Source organism: Papio anubis, chromosome 7 (genome assembly GCF_008728515.1).
Source record: "Papio anubis isolate 15944 chromosome 7, Panubis1.0, whole genome shotgun sequence".
NCBI lineage: Eukaryota > Metazoa > Chordata > Mammalia > Primates > Cercopithecidae > Papio > Papio anubis.
In genome coordinates this window covers 41,996,363-42,012,682 of record NC_044982.1, presented here as the reverse complement: position 1 = coordinate 42,012,682, position 16,320 = coordinate 41,996,363, and the positions used below count along the sequence as shown (strand labels likewise).

At 42.3% G+C, this 16,320-nt stretch overlaps 1 protein-coding gene across 3 annotated transcripts in view; it reads left to right on the top strand.

Annotated features, from left to right (window-relative positions):
* Window positions 1-15,524, top strand: part of PPP1R36 (protein phosphatase 1 regulatory subunit 36) — a 43,982-nt gene extending 28,458 nt beyond the window's left edge. For all 3 annotated transcript variants that reach the window (XM_009211726.3, XM_017961244.3, XM_017961243.3), the window contains 4 exons: window positions 12,951-12,993; window positions 13,309-13,487; window positions 14,222-14,413; window positions 15,278-15,524. In XM_009211726.3, coding sequence (XP_009209990.3) covers window positions 12,951-12,993; window positions 13,309-13,487; window positions 14,222-14,413; window positions 15,278-15,464 — 601 coding nt within the window. In that variant the 3' untranslated portion in view covers window positions 15,465-15,524. The remainder of the gene's footprint in view (window positions 1-12,950; window positions 12,994-13,308; window positions 13,488-14,221; window positions 14,414-15,277) is intronic.
* Window positions 15,525-16,320: the final 796 nt, after the last annotated feature.

Below are 16,320 nucleotides of genomic sequence, written 5' to 3'. Positions count from 1 at the left end.
CACAGTATATTTACCTAGAAGGCCACAAACAGTTTTGTAGCTCTTGATACATACTGCTAGATTGTTCTCTAAGAAGGTTAAGACATTTTGTATTACCATCAGCAGTACGTATATCTGGTTGCGTTGGATTTTATTACTTTAATATTTTTGACAGTTTAAAGGTGTATAAAAAGCTTAAAGATGTTTTATTTGACTATCTTTTTTTTTTTTTTTTTTTTGACGAAGTCTCACTCTTGTCCCCCTAGTCTGTAGTGTAATGGCACGATCTTGGCTCACTGCAACCTCTGCCTCCTAGGTAGTAATTCTCCTGCCTCAGCCTCCTGAGTAGCTGGGATTACAGGTGCTGCTACCATGCCCGGCTAATTTTTTGTATTTTTAGTAGAGATAGGGTTTCACCATGTTGGTCAGGCTGGTCTCCATCTCCTGACCTCAGGTGATCCTCCCACCTCGACCTTCCAGAGTGCTGGGATTGCAGGCGTGAGCCACTGAGCCCGGCCTTGACTGAGTATCTTTTATGATGGTGGAGGCTGTGATCTTTCTGTGTAAAATAATTTGCTGCCTGCCTGTTCATTTAGTTTTAACCATCTATTAAATGGAAACTGGGAATTTGTATAATTTTTTTTTTTTTTTTTTTTTGAGACAAGTCTTGCTCTGTGGCCCAGGCTAGAGTGTAGTGACAAGGTGTGATCTCAGCTCACTGCAACCTCTGCATTCCGGGCTCAGGTGATCCTCTCACCTCAGCCTCCTGAGTAGCTGGGGCTACAGATGTGCACCACCATGCCCAGCTAATTTTTCTATTTTTAGTAGAGATAGCGTTTCTCCATGTTGCCCAGGCTGGTTTCAAACTTCTGGGCTCAAGTGATCTGCCTGCCTTGGCCTCCCAAAGTGCAGGGATTACAGGCATGAGCCGCTGTGCTCAGCTGAAAATTTGTATAATTTTAAAATATGTATCCCATAGCAAGGATTGGTCATTTGTATTTCTAGTTTGTTGCTTTCTTTTTGGTATTTATGTTTTTACATATTAGGAAAATGTTTCACATTTTTATTTATTTGAATACGTCTACCTTGTTTCTGATGCTACTCGAGAGTCATGCAAGTTCTTGCCATTCCTAGGTTAAACTATTTACCTTTCTTTCCTAGTTTTAAACAATAAGGTTTTTAAAAAATGTTGATCTTTGATCTATTCGAGATTTGTTACAACATATAAGAAGAGTTATGAATCTTAAGATATTTTGTCTTTACTAATATCCAACTTTCCAATACTTAGTGATTTTAGTCTCTACACTCTGTAACATTTCTTATTTATTAGGTGTTGAATTTTTCTAATATTTTAACCCAATTTGGGGAATTCCTATTGAGTTTTATTGATCAGTTTTTCTGTTATAAATACAGGACTATATGGCTGATATTTTTCTTTGATTTATTCAACTCACGTTGAGTGCCTGTTATGTGGTAGTTATGGTGCCAAGTGCTAGGGTGCAAAGAACATACAGTCTTCAAGGAGTGTGTACAGTCTAATGGAGGAGTCATCAAGTAAGGAAAGCAAAGATTGCTGGTCAGTACAATAGCGGCATAGACAGATAGTGGGCACCTGTAGCAGGAGAGTGAGGGGTGTCTCTTAGGGACACTTGACTGAGGAGCATAGGTGGGAGCCAGGCAGGAAAGGGTGTGACTTAACATCTGATAACAAGAGTCGCTCCTCTTACCTTTGGCAATGTTCTATCTGGCCATTTTGCCTATTTGAGATAAGTTGCTAGTTTGTTCTAAAGATAAATTCCTTAAACTAGAATTCCTGAGTCAAATAGTATGCACATTTAAATGTGATATATCATGTGTAAATTTTAAGAGTCTTATTCAAGAACACATGTTGCTGTGACAAAAGATAAATGGAAAAACATAATTTGAGGTCCCTTTTTTGGGTTAGTCTTGGTAATTGAAAATGCTTCATGAAATTCTGTGTTTATATTTTGCTGTTCTTACCCTATTTTTCCAGTTTATTTTTTCTTATTACCCAACTCTTACTAAAAGTTTTGCTTAATCTGTGTTTTAATGTCTTTCATTTGAGCATCAATTTCTACCCTCCCATATAATGAACTTTAAAAATATGAGATGTGGTTGCAATTTTTTTTTCTTTTTTCACTTTTTCTGGATGTTCCAATCTTTTCTGACTACCTACAAAAAGAAAAGGCAGGACAGAGACTGTATGTGGCTAATTCAGTCTTTTTTTTTTTCTTTTTTTTTTGAGATGGAGTCTCGCTCCGTCGCCCAGGCTGAAGTACAGTGGCACTATCTCTGCTCGCTGCAACCTCTGCCTCCTGGGTTCAAGCAATTCTCCTGACAGCCTCCCGAGTAGCTGGGATTACAGGCACACACCAACAAGCCTGGCTAATTTTTGTATTTTTAGTAGAGATGGGGTTTCATCATATTGGTCAGGCTGGTCTCAAACTCCTGACCGCAGGTGATCCACCCACCTCAGCCTCCCAAAGTGCTGGGATTACAGGCATGAGCCACGGCACTCGGCCCTAATTCATTCTTTAGTTGGGTAGATTTTTTTCCAAGTTACCTAGGGTCTGAGGGGCACAGGCATATATTCTCTAATTTCTTCTTGGCTATTCATAAGGAGCTATATTAGTTTATAAAGTTAAAAAACAGATATACATATGAAGTTTCTCTCGGCTGGAACTTGATATTTATTGATGTTTGCATCGATATACTTTCAGTTCAGGCTCACTTTCTTTGTGTTTTGGTTGTTTCTTGTCATTGTTGGCCATTTCGCTTCTTTCACACCCCTGTTTCTATAGTGGTAGATGTCCTCGATCCACTTCTGAGGCCCACCATCTGTGTGATTCGATTCACCATGTGTGTGTGATTTTTCATGACTTGGGAATACACTCTTAATGTGTATCCCTGACAGCACCCATTCTTTATTCTACTACATCCGTTCTGCAGCTTTCAAGTTTTTGCTGCTGCAGTTCTTTTATGGAGTTGACAAATTTGGTTCTGCTTTCCAGCATGGGACCATGAAAATGTGGCACTCAGGGAGTGTAACTGAGCAGTGGCCCCAGCTGTTGCGCCTGAATCCACCACCAGGTCTGCACTGAGGCCACATGTTTTAGCCTGTTTGGGTTGCTATAGCCAAGTACCATAGACAGGGTGGCTTATAAACAACAGAAATATCTTTCTCACAGTTCTACAGGCTGCAGGTCTAAGATCAGTATACCAGCATGGTCAGGCTCTGGTGAGGGCCCTCTTCTAGGTTGCAGACTGCCAGCTTCTCATTGTATCCTCAACATGGCAGAAAGAAGATGACAGAGCTTTCTGGGGTCTCTTTTCTAGAACACTAATTCATATATAAGGGCTCTATGTTCATGACTTAATTACTTCCAAAGTCCTCACATCCTGATACCATCACACTGGGAGTTAGGATTTCAACATACGAATTTTGGGAGAACACAAACATTCAGCCCATTGCACCATGCTTCCCATAGGCTGCCTCCTGCCAGTGTCTGAGTGCAGCAGGCCCATTCCTCACGGTTGCGGGACTCCTCTGACTGACAGCTTCAGCTCGAGGACTCCCCTTTGGCCTGGTCAAAACTTTCCTAGAGCTTTGCCACTGTCTGAGTTCCTTCCTACCCAGACCCTCCTGCCTTTCCTCTCTCACAGGGTCAGACATGCATTGAGGTGTGACAGCGCTCCTTGCCTTCTCCAGTTCTCTCATTTTCTGTCACCATCGTTTCCTCCAATAAATCTCATGTCCAGTCCTGTCTTGGTGTCTGCTTCTGATAACATATCCAACATCATAGCATTTTTAAGCTTTGCTGCCATGATTACTATTTTTTCTTTTTTTTTTTTTTTTGAGACAGAGTCTCGCTGTGTCGCCCAGGCTGGAGTGCAGTGGCGTAATCTCAGCTCACTGCAAGCTCCCCTTCCTGGGTTCACGCCATTCTCCTGCCTCAGCCTCTCAAGTAGCTGGGACTACAGGCGCCCGCCACCATGCCCTAATTTTTTGTATTTTTAGTAGAGATGGAGTTTCACCATGTTAGCCAGGATGGTCTCTATCTCCTGACCTTGTGATCTGCCTGCCTTGACCTCCCAAAGTGTTGGGATTATAGGCATGAGCCACCACGACTGGACTTTTTTTTTTTTTTTGAGACAGAGTTTCACTCCTGTTGCCCAGGCTGGAGTGCAGTGGTGCAATCCTGGCTCACTGCAACCTCTGCCACCACGCCTGGCTAATTTTTTGTATTTAGTAGAGATGGGGTTTCACTGTGTTAGTCAGGCTGGTCTTGAACTCCTGACCTCAGCTGATTCACCCGCCTCGGCCTCCCAAAGTGCTGGGATTACAGGTATTTCATCACCGCGCTTTTTGTATCTTTTAAAAGTACAGTCAGTCCTCGTCTTTTATGCATTCAGCTTTCTACAGCCTGTTGTTCTTTCTTACAGTAATGTTCCTAAACCAATGTTTTTCAAAGTACAAGTTACAACACATTAATGGATCTCAAAATCAATTTAGTAAGTCTTGAAGAGAATAGACTAGAACTTTAAAAATCAGAGTACATCATAAAAAGTAAAAGTAAGTATTGTTTTAGGAGACTTTTGTTTCAGTGTGTATTGAGGACTCTATTAAATATATTTCTTTCTGTGGGTTACAGTAAAAAATAAAAACCACAATGAGATACTATTTCATACCAGTCAGAATGGCCATTATTAAAAAGTCAAAAAATAACAGATGCTGGCGAGGTTGCAGAAAAAAGGGAACCCTTATACACTGTTGGTGGGAGTGTAAATGAGTTCAACCACTGTGGAAAGCAGTATGGCAATTCCTCAAGAGCTAAAAGCAGAACTACCATTCGACCCAGCATTCCCATTACTGGGTATATACCCAGAGGAATGTAAAGCATTCTGCCGTAAAGACATATGCATGCGAATGTTCGTTGCAGCACCGTTCACAATAGCAAATACATGGAATCAATGGAATCAACCTAAATGCCCAACAATGACACACTGGATAAATAAAAGGTGGTATGTTTACACCTTGGAATATTCTGCAGCTATAAAAAAGAATGAGATCATGCCTTCTGTGGGAACATGGATAGAGCTGGAGGCTATTATCCTTAGCAAACTAGCACAGGAGAGGAAAATCAAATACTGCATGTTCTCATTTATTTATAAGTGGGAGCTAAATGATAAGAACTTATGAACACAAAGAAAGAAGCAACAGATACTGGGGTCCACTTAAGGTGAGAAGAGTAGGAGGAGGGAGAGGAGCAGAAAAGATAAGTATTGTGTACTGAGCTTAATACCTGAGTGATGTGATAATATGTACAACAATCCCCCGTGACTCGTGTTTATCTATGTAACAAGACTTCACATGTACCCCCAAACCTAAAATTAAAAGAAAAAAGAAACCCAAAAGGACAAGAGCATATATAAAATAATGGAATTGTTACATTTAATATCTGTGATGAGCGTGGTATAGTAGTAGATATAACATAGAGATACTTAGAAGTTGGGGATGTTTCAGCATCAAAAATACCTTTCTGTGATCCAAAAACAGGAAGCTTTTGCTGGTGTCTAGGGCTGCTGGTGGAGGTTTAGCTTGCTGTAGACTTCATTGTTTAGAAAGAAGTAGTGTTTTCTCTTGACAAAGTTTTTAAGAAAAGCATTATGATAAAATTACAGTTATCTTTACAGTTTCCTACTCAATCATTTACAATATCACTATTGACACTGATCTCTTGTCTTTAAAGTGTCACTTCTAGTTAGAAAACTAGGATTTAAGGTTAAAAAACCTGCTCTTGGGCTGGGCACGGTGACTCACTCCTGTAATCCCGGCACTTTGGGAGGCTGAGGCAGGCAGATCACGAGGTCAGGAGATCGAGACCATCCTGGCTAACGTGGTGAAGCCCAGTCTCTACTGAAAATACAAAAAATTAGCCGGGCGTGGCGGCGTGCGCCAGTAGTCCCAGCTACTCAGGAAGCTGAGGCAGGAGAATGGTGTGAACCTGGGAGGCGGAACTTGCAGTGAGCCGAGATCACGCCACTGCACTCCAGCCTGGGGGACAGAGTGAGACTCCACCTCAAACAAACAAACAAACAAACAAACAAAACAAAAACCTGCTCTTAAGAAATGATTTTAGCCAGGCACAGTGGCTCATGCCTGTACCCAGCACTTTGGGAGACTGAGGCAGGAAAATCACTTGAGCCCAGGAGTTCAAGACCAGCCCGGGCAACACAGTGAGACCCTCTCTCCAGAAAAAAAATTTAAAAATTAGCTGGGCATGGTGGTGCATGCCTGTATTTCCAGCCACCTGGGAGGCTGAGGTGGGAGAACTGCTTGAGCCAGGGAGCTTGAGGCTGCAATGTGTCGTGATCGTGCTGTTGCACTCTAGCTTGGGTGACCGAACAACACCCTGCCTCAAAAAAAAATTTTTTTTAAATTTCTCATACTTAAGGTTTAATCTTTAAAAACACATATACATTGCAAACTAATGTTGGGATAAACAGCAAACTATAAACAATTATACCATAATTAGAGAATTTATAATATTTTTTAGTTCTCGGCATAATTGTACCACTGAAGTAATTGTACTTTTTCCAAGGCAATTTTTATATAAACCTTTAAAGGAACGCATATGTTTGAAAGTAGGTGATGGCCTCTGTTTAGCACTAGCTCATTTCCAGATGGTGCTAGTCATTTTTGCACCGTGTGCGACATAACCCATGTTTCCTCTGCCTGCTGGATAGCAGTTTATAGAAGAATGAGCGTAGATCTCACCACCCACATAACAAATTCCATACAGGTCAGACGCTGAACAAAGGACACAGAAGACAGACTGGAACAGGTTTTTGCCATGATTCAGAAGTTTATATTGTTCTTTTGGTGGCTTTTACGTAGGAGGAGATGAGGACAATGTTTTTGCCAGTTATGGTGATTAACTCATTTTAACATTTCACTTCTTTCCGATTTCAGTAAGCTAATATTTGCATGTGTGTTTTCTGATTTTTCTCTCTCAGATATGTGTTACCGAAGTGAACTGGGGTCTGCTTGCCTGATGCAGTCAGGTGAAACATCCACACTGTGGTTTGTAATATCAGGAGAAAGGAGAGCATTTATTTGCAGGTCGCCAAGCAAGTAGAATCAGGCAGCTCTCGCTTAAGACCTGACCTCTCTGATGGCTTGCAAGCAAGGGTTTTTAAAGGCAGGAGTAAATTTTAGGAAAGCAGAAGTTACCGGCAAAATTGTAAATCAATACATGGAGGTTATATATTGGTTTGGACTGAAAAGGCAGTATATTTTGAAGCGGGGCCTTACAGGTCATAAGCAGATTCAAAGATTTTCTGATTTGGTTAAGGTAGAGCAGCTTTGTTTAAAAAACTTGGGGTCTGTAGGAAGATGTGTTAGGTCTGGCTCGTGGACATGACTTCTTCTAGGCCTCTCAGGAAGAACTTTAGAACAATGAATGCAGTCAGAGTTCAGTCCTCAATCTCCTCTTATCTGAGGTCTACATGCCAGTGGACCCATTTGGTGGGAGTCTGAGTTTCTAAAAAACAACGCAGGGACGTATGTTAAAATGTTATTTTTACTTTATATAGAGAACCAAACATCTTGTGACTCTAACTTCCTTGGCTGTCTTTTAAGCTACTGTTACCTTCTTGCTTATCAAGTTGCTCATTTACTTCTCAGAGCTAGCTAGGTGCCTGGAATTTCCCTTAAAGGAACTCAAGGCTTTCCTTTATTTTCATGTTTGGGGGTGGGGGTCGGGTGGCAGGTCCCTAAGTGTAGGGGGGTTGGTCCCTGTTTTGTCTCATATGCACACTTAATATTGGACTACAACACGTTATGCTATTTATCTCTAGGATTAAAGATTTTAGTAGAACCAGCAGTTTGGGTGCTGTTAATTTAGTGCTTTCATGTCTCTTGAGAAGTAGAAGCATGTGCCTTTAAATGTCTGAGGAACCCTGACAGCCCAAAAGCTTTAGCAGAATTTTGATGAACATGTTCAATAAAAGTTCTCTGTGTTTTCCAAGTTAAGATATGAAAACCTCCTTGGTGGCAGGCACATGCCATAGTTAGATCTTTTCTTTGGTGATGGCCAATGCTGGCTCCACCCCCACCTTGACCCTAGCATTTATACCTTCTTCCACTGTTCTCAGTGCAGCTGTCACTTGATGGGTGACCAGAGAGGCTAGCGGTGGGGCTGACGGGGAAAAAGGGAGTCTTTTTGAAACTCAGGTGTATAAATTATCCCTAAGCCCTGTTCCTCTGCCCTTACCCCCAATCACATGCTGCACCAAAGCCTCTTTCCCCTCCCCTAAAATACATCCCTTTGATACTGTCTTGTATAGAGCAGACCTTGCCCTTCATTGAAACCTGATTATACCTACAGCAGCAGGGGGCAAATAGGGGAGCACAACTTTTTTTTCTTCCCAGCCCAGAAGTCTGGGACTAAACTTTGTTTCCCTTTAGGAATGACAAATCATAAAATATACTTTCTTCATTTTGATTTGGAGCCAAGAGTCTAAGGTAGCAAGAAGGAATAAGAAAGCATCATAACAGGCCACTAAAAATCTCTAGATTTACTACCAGGCTGGCTTTCCCCTCTTTCCTTTGGGTTGTGTCCTCAAACATGGAATGCATGGCGTCCGTGCTCACCAGCATGGTGGCCACTTGCCACAAGTGGCTAGTGAGCACTTTGAAATGTAGATAGTCCAAATTGAAACATACTGTAAGTGAAAAATAAGCACTGTACACAGAAAATCTAAAAATGAATAAAATATCTCAGTACTTTAGAAATATTGCTTCTATATTGAAATGATAATGTTTTGGGGGGTTTAGATAAAATATATTATTAAATTAGCTTCACTTGTTTCTCTTCACTTGTTTTTCTTCTAGAAAATTTAAAATTACATTTATGACTTGTATTGTATTTCCACGGATTGTATTGTTTAAACCCCATTTCTATTTGCAGACAATTTTGAGAGGCTTAAATTTTGTTATTTTAATTTTTTAAAATTAAATTAAATTAATTTTTATTTTTTATTTTTTTGAGATGGAGTCTCACTTTGTCACCCAGGCTAGAGTGCAGTGGCACTATCTCGGCTCACTGCAGCCTCAACTTCCTGTTCTCAAGCAATGCTCTCACCTGGCCCCAAAAGTAGCTGGGACTACAAGGTGTGTGCCACCACTCCCAGCTATTTTTTTTTTTCTGTGTTTTTTTGTAGAGATCGGGTTTCGCCAACTTGTCCGGGCTGGTCTTGAACTCCTGAGCTCAAGCGATCCTCCTGCCTTGGCCCCCCAAAGTGCTAGAATTACAGGTGTGAGCCACCACACCCAGCCAATTTTATTTTATAATCAATAAAATTTTAAATTTATAATCAATTTATTTTAAGTATATGTACTTAATATAAAAATTATAAAATACCAAAAAAGACAGGAAAACGACTCAAAATATACCAGCTAGAAATAAATATGTAGAGCTTTTAACTTTGAAGTCCCCAAATGTATTCATTGTATGCACCCATTTCCTGGGCGCATTTCTATTTCATATGCAGGGCTAAATCAGAATGGTAAGAAGAAACCCACGACATTCTGTACTTAATTTTTGCAGTATGGGTTACATCAGTTTGCTTTGGGCATTAAGAGAGAAAGAGTTAGGCCAGGCGCCGTGGCTCACACCTGTAATCCCAGCACTTTGGGAGGCTGAGGCAGGCGGATCACCTGAGGTCAGGAGTTCAAGACCAGCCTGACCAACATGGAGAAACCCCATCTCTACTAAAAATACAAAATTAGCTGGGCGTGGTGGTGCATGTCTGTAATCCCAGCTACTTGGGACACTGAGGCAGGAGAATCGTCTGAACCTGGGAGGCGGAGGTTGTGGTGAGCCAAGATCGTGCCATTACACTCCAGCCTGGGCAACAAGAGTGAAAGTCCATCTCAAAAAAAAGAAAAAAAAAAAAAAAAGAGAGAGAAAGAGTTCCAGTGTGTATGGCAACTTGAGAGAAAGTGGAAAGAGGTTCATGTTACCTTCTCTTCTTCTTTTTTTTTTTTTTCTCTTTTTTTGAGATGGAATCTTGCTCTGTGCCCAGGTTGCAGTGCAGTGACGCGATCTTGGCTCACTGCAACCTCCACCTCCTGGGTTCAAGCAATTCTCCCTGACTCAGCCTCCTGAGTAGCTGTGATTACAGGCAACTGCCGCCACGCCCGGCTAATTTTGTATTTTTAGTAGAGATGGGGTTTCTCCATGTTGGTCAGGCTGGTCTCGAACTCCTGACCTCAGGTGATCCAGCTGCCTCGGCCTCCCAAAGTGTTGGGATTACAGGCGTGAGTCACTGTGCCCAGCCTTACCTTCTCTTCTAATATCTAAAAAAAGAACCCAGAAAGAAAAGGAAAGAAAATGTGTTTCCTGGGCAATCACTCTCATTTCAAAACCGTGCTAAGATGGTGCTGGTTTGCCTTGTGCTGTTGTGAGCTCTGCTCTCGATCTCCCAGAATGCAAGCTGACTTTATTCCCAAAACAGACTTTGGCTGGTTTTCTTGCTTCAGCTTGGCAGGTGTTCATGGTCTCTGGTTTCAGCTGGCAGAAGATTTACAGTTGGTTACAGAAGAGGAGCTTTGAAAGGGCAGAAATTTCACATCAGCACACCCCTCAGGTGGAGGCCTCAGGTTGCACAGAAAAGAAATGCTGAGGGTTGCTCCGAAAAGTTTCCGCTGAGCTCTGTTGTTCAATATGTTTATCTGCAAACTATTTTAAAGAAAAAAGCTTATTCTCCTCACATTCCAGTTATGAGGACAGATGTGGGTATCTGACAGGCCTGATTTTTAGTACAGGATCTGCCCCTAATTAAATATATGTCTTTGGACTTAAGTCTCAACTTTAGTTTCCTCAAATTGAGAATTGGGAATAATAATGTTGACTATACCATAGGGATGTTATGAAGACCAGATATGATCATACATGTAAAGGGCTTAGCATGGTGCGGGATGTTATGAAAACTAGATATGATCATACGTGTAAAGGGCTTAGCGCGGTACCCGGCACATACTCCATACTTAGTCCATGTTCACTGTAATTGCTATTGCCGCAGTTCTTTATTGAAGACTTGCACATGAAGAAACCAATATATAATGAAGAGGTCTGTAGGAGGGGAGGGGCAGGCCCCAGTAACCACCTCTTCGGCCTCATTCCCCAAGTGAAGGGCTAGTTTAGGCCCATTCAGACCAGGAAGTCCTTGTGAGAAGGCCGAAGGTCCTGTGAGATTTGGGTCATCTTTCCCAGACTGTGGGAGTTCAGGATGGTTCTGGAGAGCCTGGTACCAAGGCCAATCCTCAGAGTCACAGTTCCTCCAAGGAAGGCTCCAACAAAAGCAGAAGCAGGTCGGGCACCTTGGCTCATGCCTGTAATCCCAGCACTTTGGGACGGTGAGATGGGTGGATAGCTTGAGCTCAGGCATTCGAGACCAGCCTGGCCAACATGTGAAACCCCGTCTCTACAAAAAATACAGAAATTAGCTGGTCGTGGTGGCGTGTGCCTTAGTCCCAGCTACTTGGGAGGCTGAGGTGGGAGGATCACCTGAGGCTGGGGAGGTCAGGGCTGCCGTGAGCCATGATCATGCCACTGTGCTTCAGCCTGGGTGACAGAGTGAGACCCTGTATCAAAGAAAAACAAAAAGCCAGTGTGGTGGTGTATACCTGTGGTCCCAGCTTCTTATGAGGCTGAGGTGGGTACCAGGCTCTCCAGAACCATCCTGAACTCCTACAGTCTGGTGGGAGGATTGGAGGGGGGAGGATTGGCAGGTGGGAGGATTGCTTGAGCCCAAAAGGTTGAGGCTGTAGTGAGCTATGATCACACTACCGCACTCCAGCTCTGTCTTAAAAAAGAAGCAAAACTAGGATCAGCCTTGAAGTGTCCAGGGTCTGGCCTTGGCTGCTGTGACTGATGAAGTGATTGCAGATGCATAGCCCCCTCAATCAACTCTCAAGGGCTCCCCAGACCAGGTCTGGTTTCCTAATGCTGGGAGTCAGAATCAGAATTGTTAGGAGGGGAGGCCATGTTCACTAATTGTGCCCATGCCAGTTTAGTATGTTTTTTTTTTCTTTTTGAGATGGAGTCTTGCTCTGTCACCCAGGCTGGGATGCAGTGGCACAATCTCGGCTTACTGCAAGTTCTGCCTCCCAGGTTCAAGCAGTTCTCCTGCCTCAGCCTCCTGAGTAGCTGGGATTAGAGGTGCTCACCACCACACCCAGCCAATTTTTGTATTTTTAGTAGAGACGAGGTATCACCATGTTGGCCAGGCTGGTCTCAAACCCCTGGCCTTAAGTGATCCTCCCACCTCGGCCTCCCAAAGTGCTGAGATTACAGGCATGAGCCACTGCGCCTGGCCAAGTATAGTATTCTTAACATTGAATTTGTGTTCCAAGGACTCCTGGTAAGAGAGAAGACTCAGGTTTGCCCATGCCCATCAAAAGGAGGAGCACACTGCTGTTCTCAGTCTATTGGTTGTTTTGGCATAGATCTTTGTGGCTTTTGTTTCTGTTTCTTTTTGTACCCAATAGCCATAACTATTGTTTGCTAATTATTTTCCTTTTCTTTATTGCAGCCTTACCTTCTAGTTCTCTGCTTCCTCTTTATCACCTTTCCACTCTCCTTACCTCCCCAACACTCAAATTACTAGAAGTCTTTGGAAAAATACATTTCCTCACTGGTTTGTTTACCCCAAATTTATATCGATTAACTTTTTACCATTCTAGGGATTTTTATCTGGGTAACATAGGAAGTTGAAGAAGAAAGTATTGAGACTCTTTATGAAGGCCTTTTGATAGCATTTGTGTAGCTGAAAATAATCTTGGGGCCAAGATAATGACCCTAACTTTAGAGGAAGATAAAGACTAGGTCCCTGAAAGATTGAACTTCCCTCTCAACCTATAGTTGTGACTTGTTATGTTACAGGGAGAAAATATCAGATACACAGAAAGACTGGAAGTTCTTTGAGGTGAGTCACTTATGTTTTGGTGCTTTTTGATATGAAACAATTTATACCAACAACAAATGACCATTTGTCAGACACTTATTTTTAGCGAATATCCTTTCTAAAAAGGATGCTAACAAGCTATGTGCTATACCTTAAATTGTTGGTCTGATCTTTCTTGTGCAAAAGTGAGTACATGTGTAATTTTGCACAGTGTTTCAGGAATATTGGGAAATTGGGTCATCTGGGTTTGTGTCTGCTTAGCTGTGTTATATAGACAGGTGGGAGTTTTCCATTTCACAGCTAAGGATTGTGATTCTTGTCTATTTTTTGTTATAGTCCTTTTACACTTTCTGTACATATGTGGCTTGGATTGTCTTCCGACGTCAACACTTGACAGAGATTGAAGAAGAAGTAGGGAGACTCTTTCGTACCAATATGTTCAACATTCCTCGCAGGAGGCGTGAAGATGAGGAATCAGGAGGGGAAAAGAAACGCATGACTTTTGTTCAGTTTAGGTATGACCTTTTGACTTTCCTATGCTCAAGGATATTTCTTTTCTTCCTTTCTTCCTTTCCTTTCTTTTCTTTTCTTTTTTCTCCTCTATTTTATTTTATTTTATTTTTTTGAGACAGAATCTTGCTCTGTTGCCAAGGCTGGAGTGCAGTGGCACAAGCTTGGCTCACTGCAACCTCCAACTCCTGGTTCAAGCAATTCTCCTGTCTCAGCCTCCTGAGTAGCTGGTATTACAGACATGCACCACCACGCCTGGCTAATTTTTTGTATTTTTAGTAGAGACGGAGTTTCACCATGTTGGTCAAGCTAGTCTCGAACTCCTAACCTCAGGTGATTCACACACGTCAGCCTCCCAAAGTGCTGGGATTACAGGTGTGAGCCACCGTGCCTGGCCTCGTCTTCTTTTTTTCAGACAGCATCTCATTCCGTCACCCACGCTGGAAGGCAGTGGCATGATCATAGTTCACTGCAGCCTCAACCTCCCAGGCTCAAGTGATCCTCCTATAGCTAGGACTGTGGGCATGCTGTCTCGCCTGGCTAATTTTTGAAATTTTTTGTAGAGATGGAGGTCTTGCTATGTTGCCCTGGCTGGTCTCGAACTCCTGGACTTAAGTGATCCTCCCGTCTTGACCTCCCAAAGGGTTGGGATTACAGGCATGAGCCACTGCACTTGGCCTCAAGAACATTTCTAGAAAACAGGGTTGTATGACCTAAATGTCACCTTCCTCCCCGACAGGAGAATGATGGCAAAACGCCCAGCAATTAAAAAAGCCATCAACATGCGTTCTCCAGTCATGTCTACTCTGCTGCCATCTCTCAGAGAAAAAGCTCAAAACGTCTTTGAGAAAAAGTATCATCAAGTAGACGTCAGATTCCCAGCTGAGATGCAAAAGCATGTGGGAGCTTTGGACTCTGTGTCCATGCCAGTGTAAGTGGCTTGGCAAGAGAAACATGAGTGCCTTGAGGTGGCATCCCAGGTGGGACTGGAAGGGGCAGGGGCCCTCTGCCAGGGAACTGAGCCATGATGACAGCCCCCATTTTCTTACTTCTGCCCTGCTGCCCTCCTAGTTTCCTTTCTAGAGAATCTTGAGGTACACCCATCTAGACCAGAAAAAAAATTGCTAGAAAGTGGTGCTAGACTCCAAATAGTTCTAGTTTGGAGGAGTGAGTAACTGATTTATTTATTTATTATTATTATTATTGTTATTATTATTATTATTTTTTGAGACAGAGTCCCTCTCTTGTTGCCCAGGCTGGAGTGCAGTGGCCCAGTCTTGGCTCACTTCAACCTCTGCCTTCCGAGTTCAAGTGATTCTCCTGCCTCAGCCTCCTGAGTAGCTGGGATTACAGGCATGCGCCACCAGCCTGGCTAATTTTGTATTTTTAGCAGAGATGGGGTTTCTCCATGTTGGTCAGGCTGGTCTCAAACTCCCGACCTGAGGTGATCTGCCCGCCTCGGCCGCCCAAAGTGCTGGGATTACAGGTGTGAGCCACCGCGCCCGGCCCTGTAACTGAATTTTTTTAAGGCTGAGGCTTTTCTATTAGTAGAATCATTTTTGAGAAATGTGGGAAGCGCTACTACAAAATCTTGCTAAGAATTTACTTTTGGACTCATATATTAGACTACAGTAGTAGTTCATGGAAACAGGGAAGGTTTTTAAAAAGGGAGAGAGTGTATCTTAGCTTTAGTGTATATACACACACACATACACACAACCACAATCACAGTCTCAACTCTCCACGTCAGTCTTTGGCCTCACCACTTCAGCTGTCCCAATAATTCTTTTCACAGAGTTGGCATCTTGGGGGAGCCTCGATGTCTATTCAACCCCCATACGCTTCACCCCCTTGATCCAGAAGAAAACACAAAATCATTCGGGAGACATCCTTCCCTGATGGAAACAAATAACATAAGGATTCAGGATACACTGGACTTGGTCATGAAGACACTGTGCTCTCAAACATCATGCCCTAAGTAACCTGGTACATTCCATTTCTGTGATAAGTCCCTGTATCTCAAGTAAACTACTTTGACTTTATAGAAGATGGTTATTCGTTATTATTAAGCTTTAAAAATTTTTCAGATTGTCTGGTTAAAAGTTGAACAGCAGACAAAGAATTCCTGAAAGCTCTTGAAAAGCTCATTTTCCTATTTTTAGTAGTTTGCTTTATTGTTTATTTATTTATTTGAGCTCTATGTGACTACTAAGAGTAATGTATTAGAACATTTAGTCAGTGCTCTAGTGTACTAGTGAAGAAACATTAGTTTATTTTTCGAATTTTTTTTTTTTTTTTTTTTTTTTTTTGAGACAGAGTCTTGCTCTGTAGCCCAGGCTGGAGAGCAGTGACGTGATCTCGGCTCACTGCAACCTCCACCTTGGTCAAGCGATTCTCCTGCTTTAGCCTGAGTAGCTGTGATTACAGGCGTGTGCCACCATGCCTGGCTAATTTTTTTGTATTTTTAGTAGAGATAGGGTTTCACCATGTTGGCCAGACTAGTCTCCAACTCCTGACCACAAATGATCTGCCTACCTCAGCCTCCCAAAGTGCTGGGATTACAGGTGTGAGCCACTGCACCCGGCCTTGTTTGTTCATTTCTAAGTTCATTTTTGCCTTATGAGATGTCTTCTTTGGTACACGGGGAAACAGAACTTCATAATTAAAAAGGCAAATTAATACTTTTTAACTTTAATCTCTTTCTATGACTATATTATTATTGTTATTACTGGCATTGGGATTTAAACTATATCAGATTCATTTAGAAGCCTTTTAACATTCGTTCTTTCATTCAACAACAAATATATATTAAGCCCCTATTCCATCCAGAGCCATGTA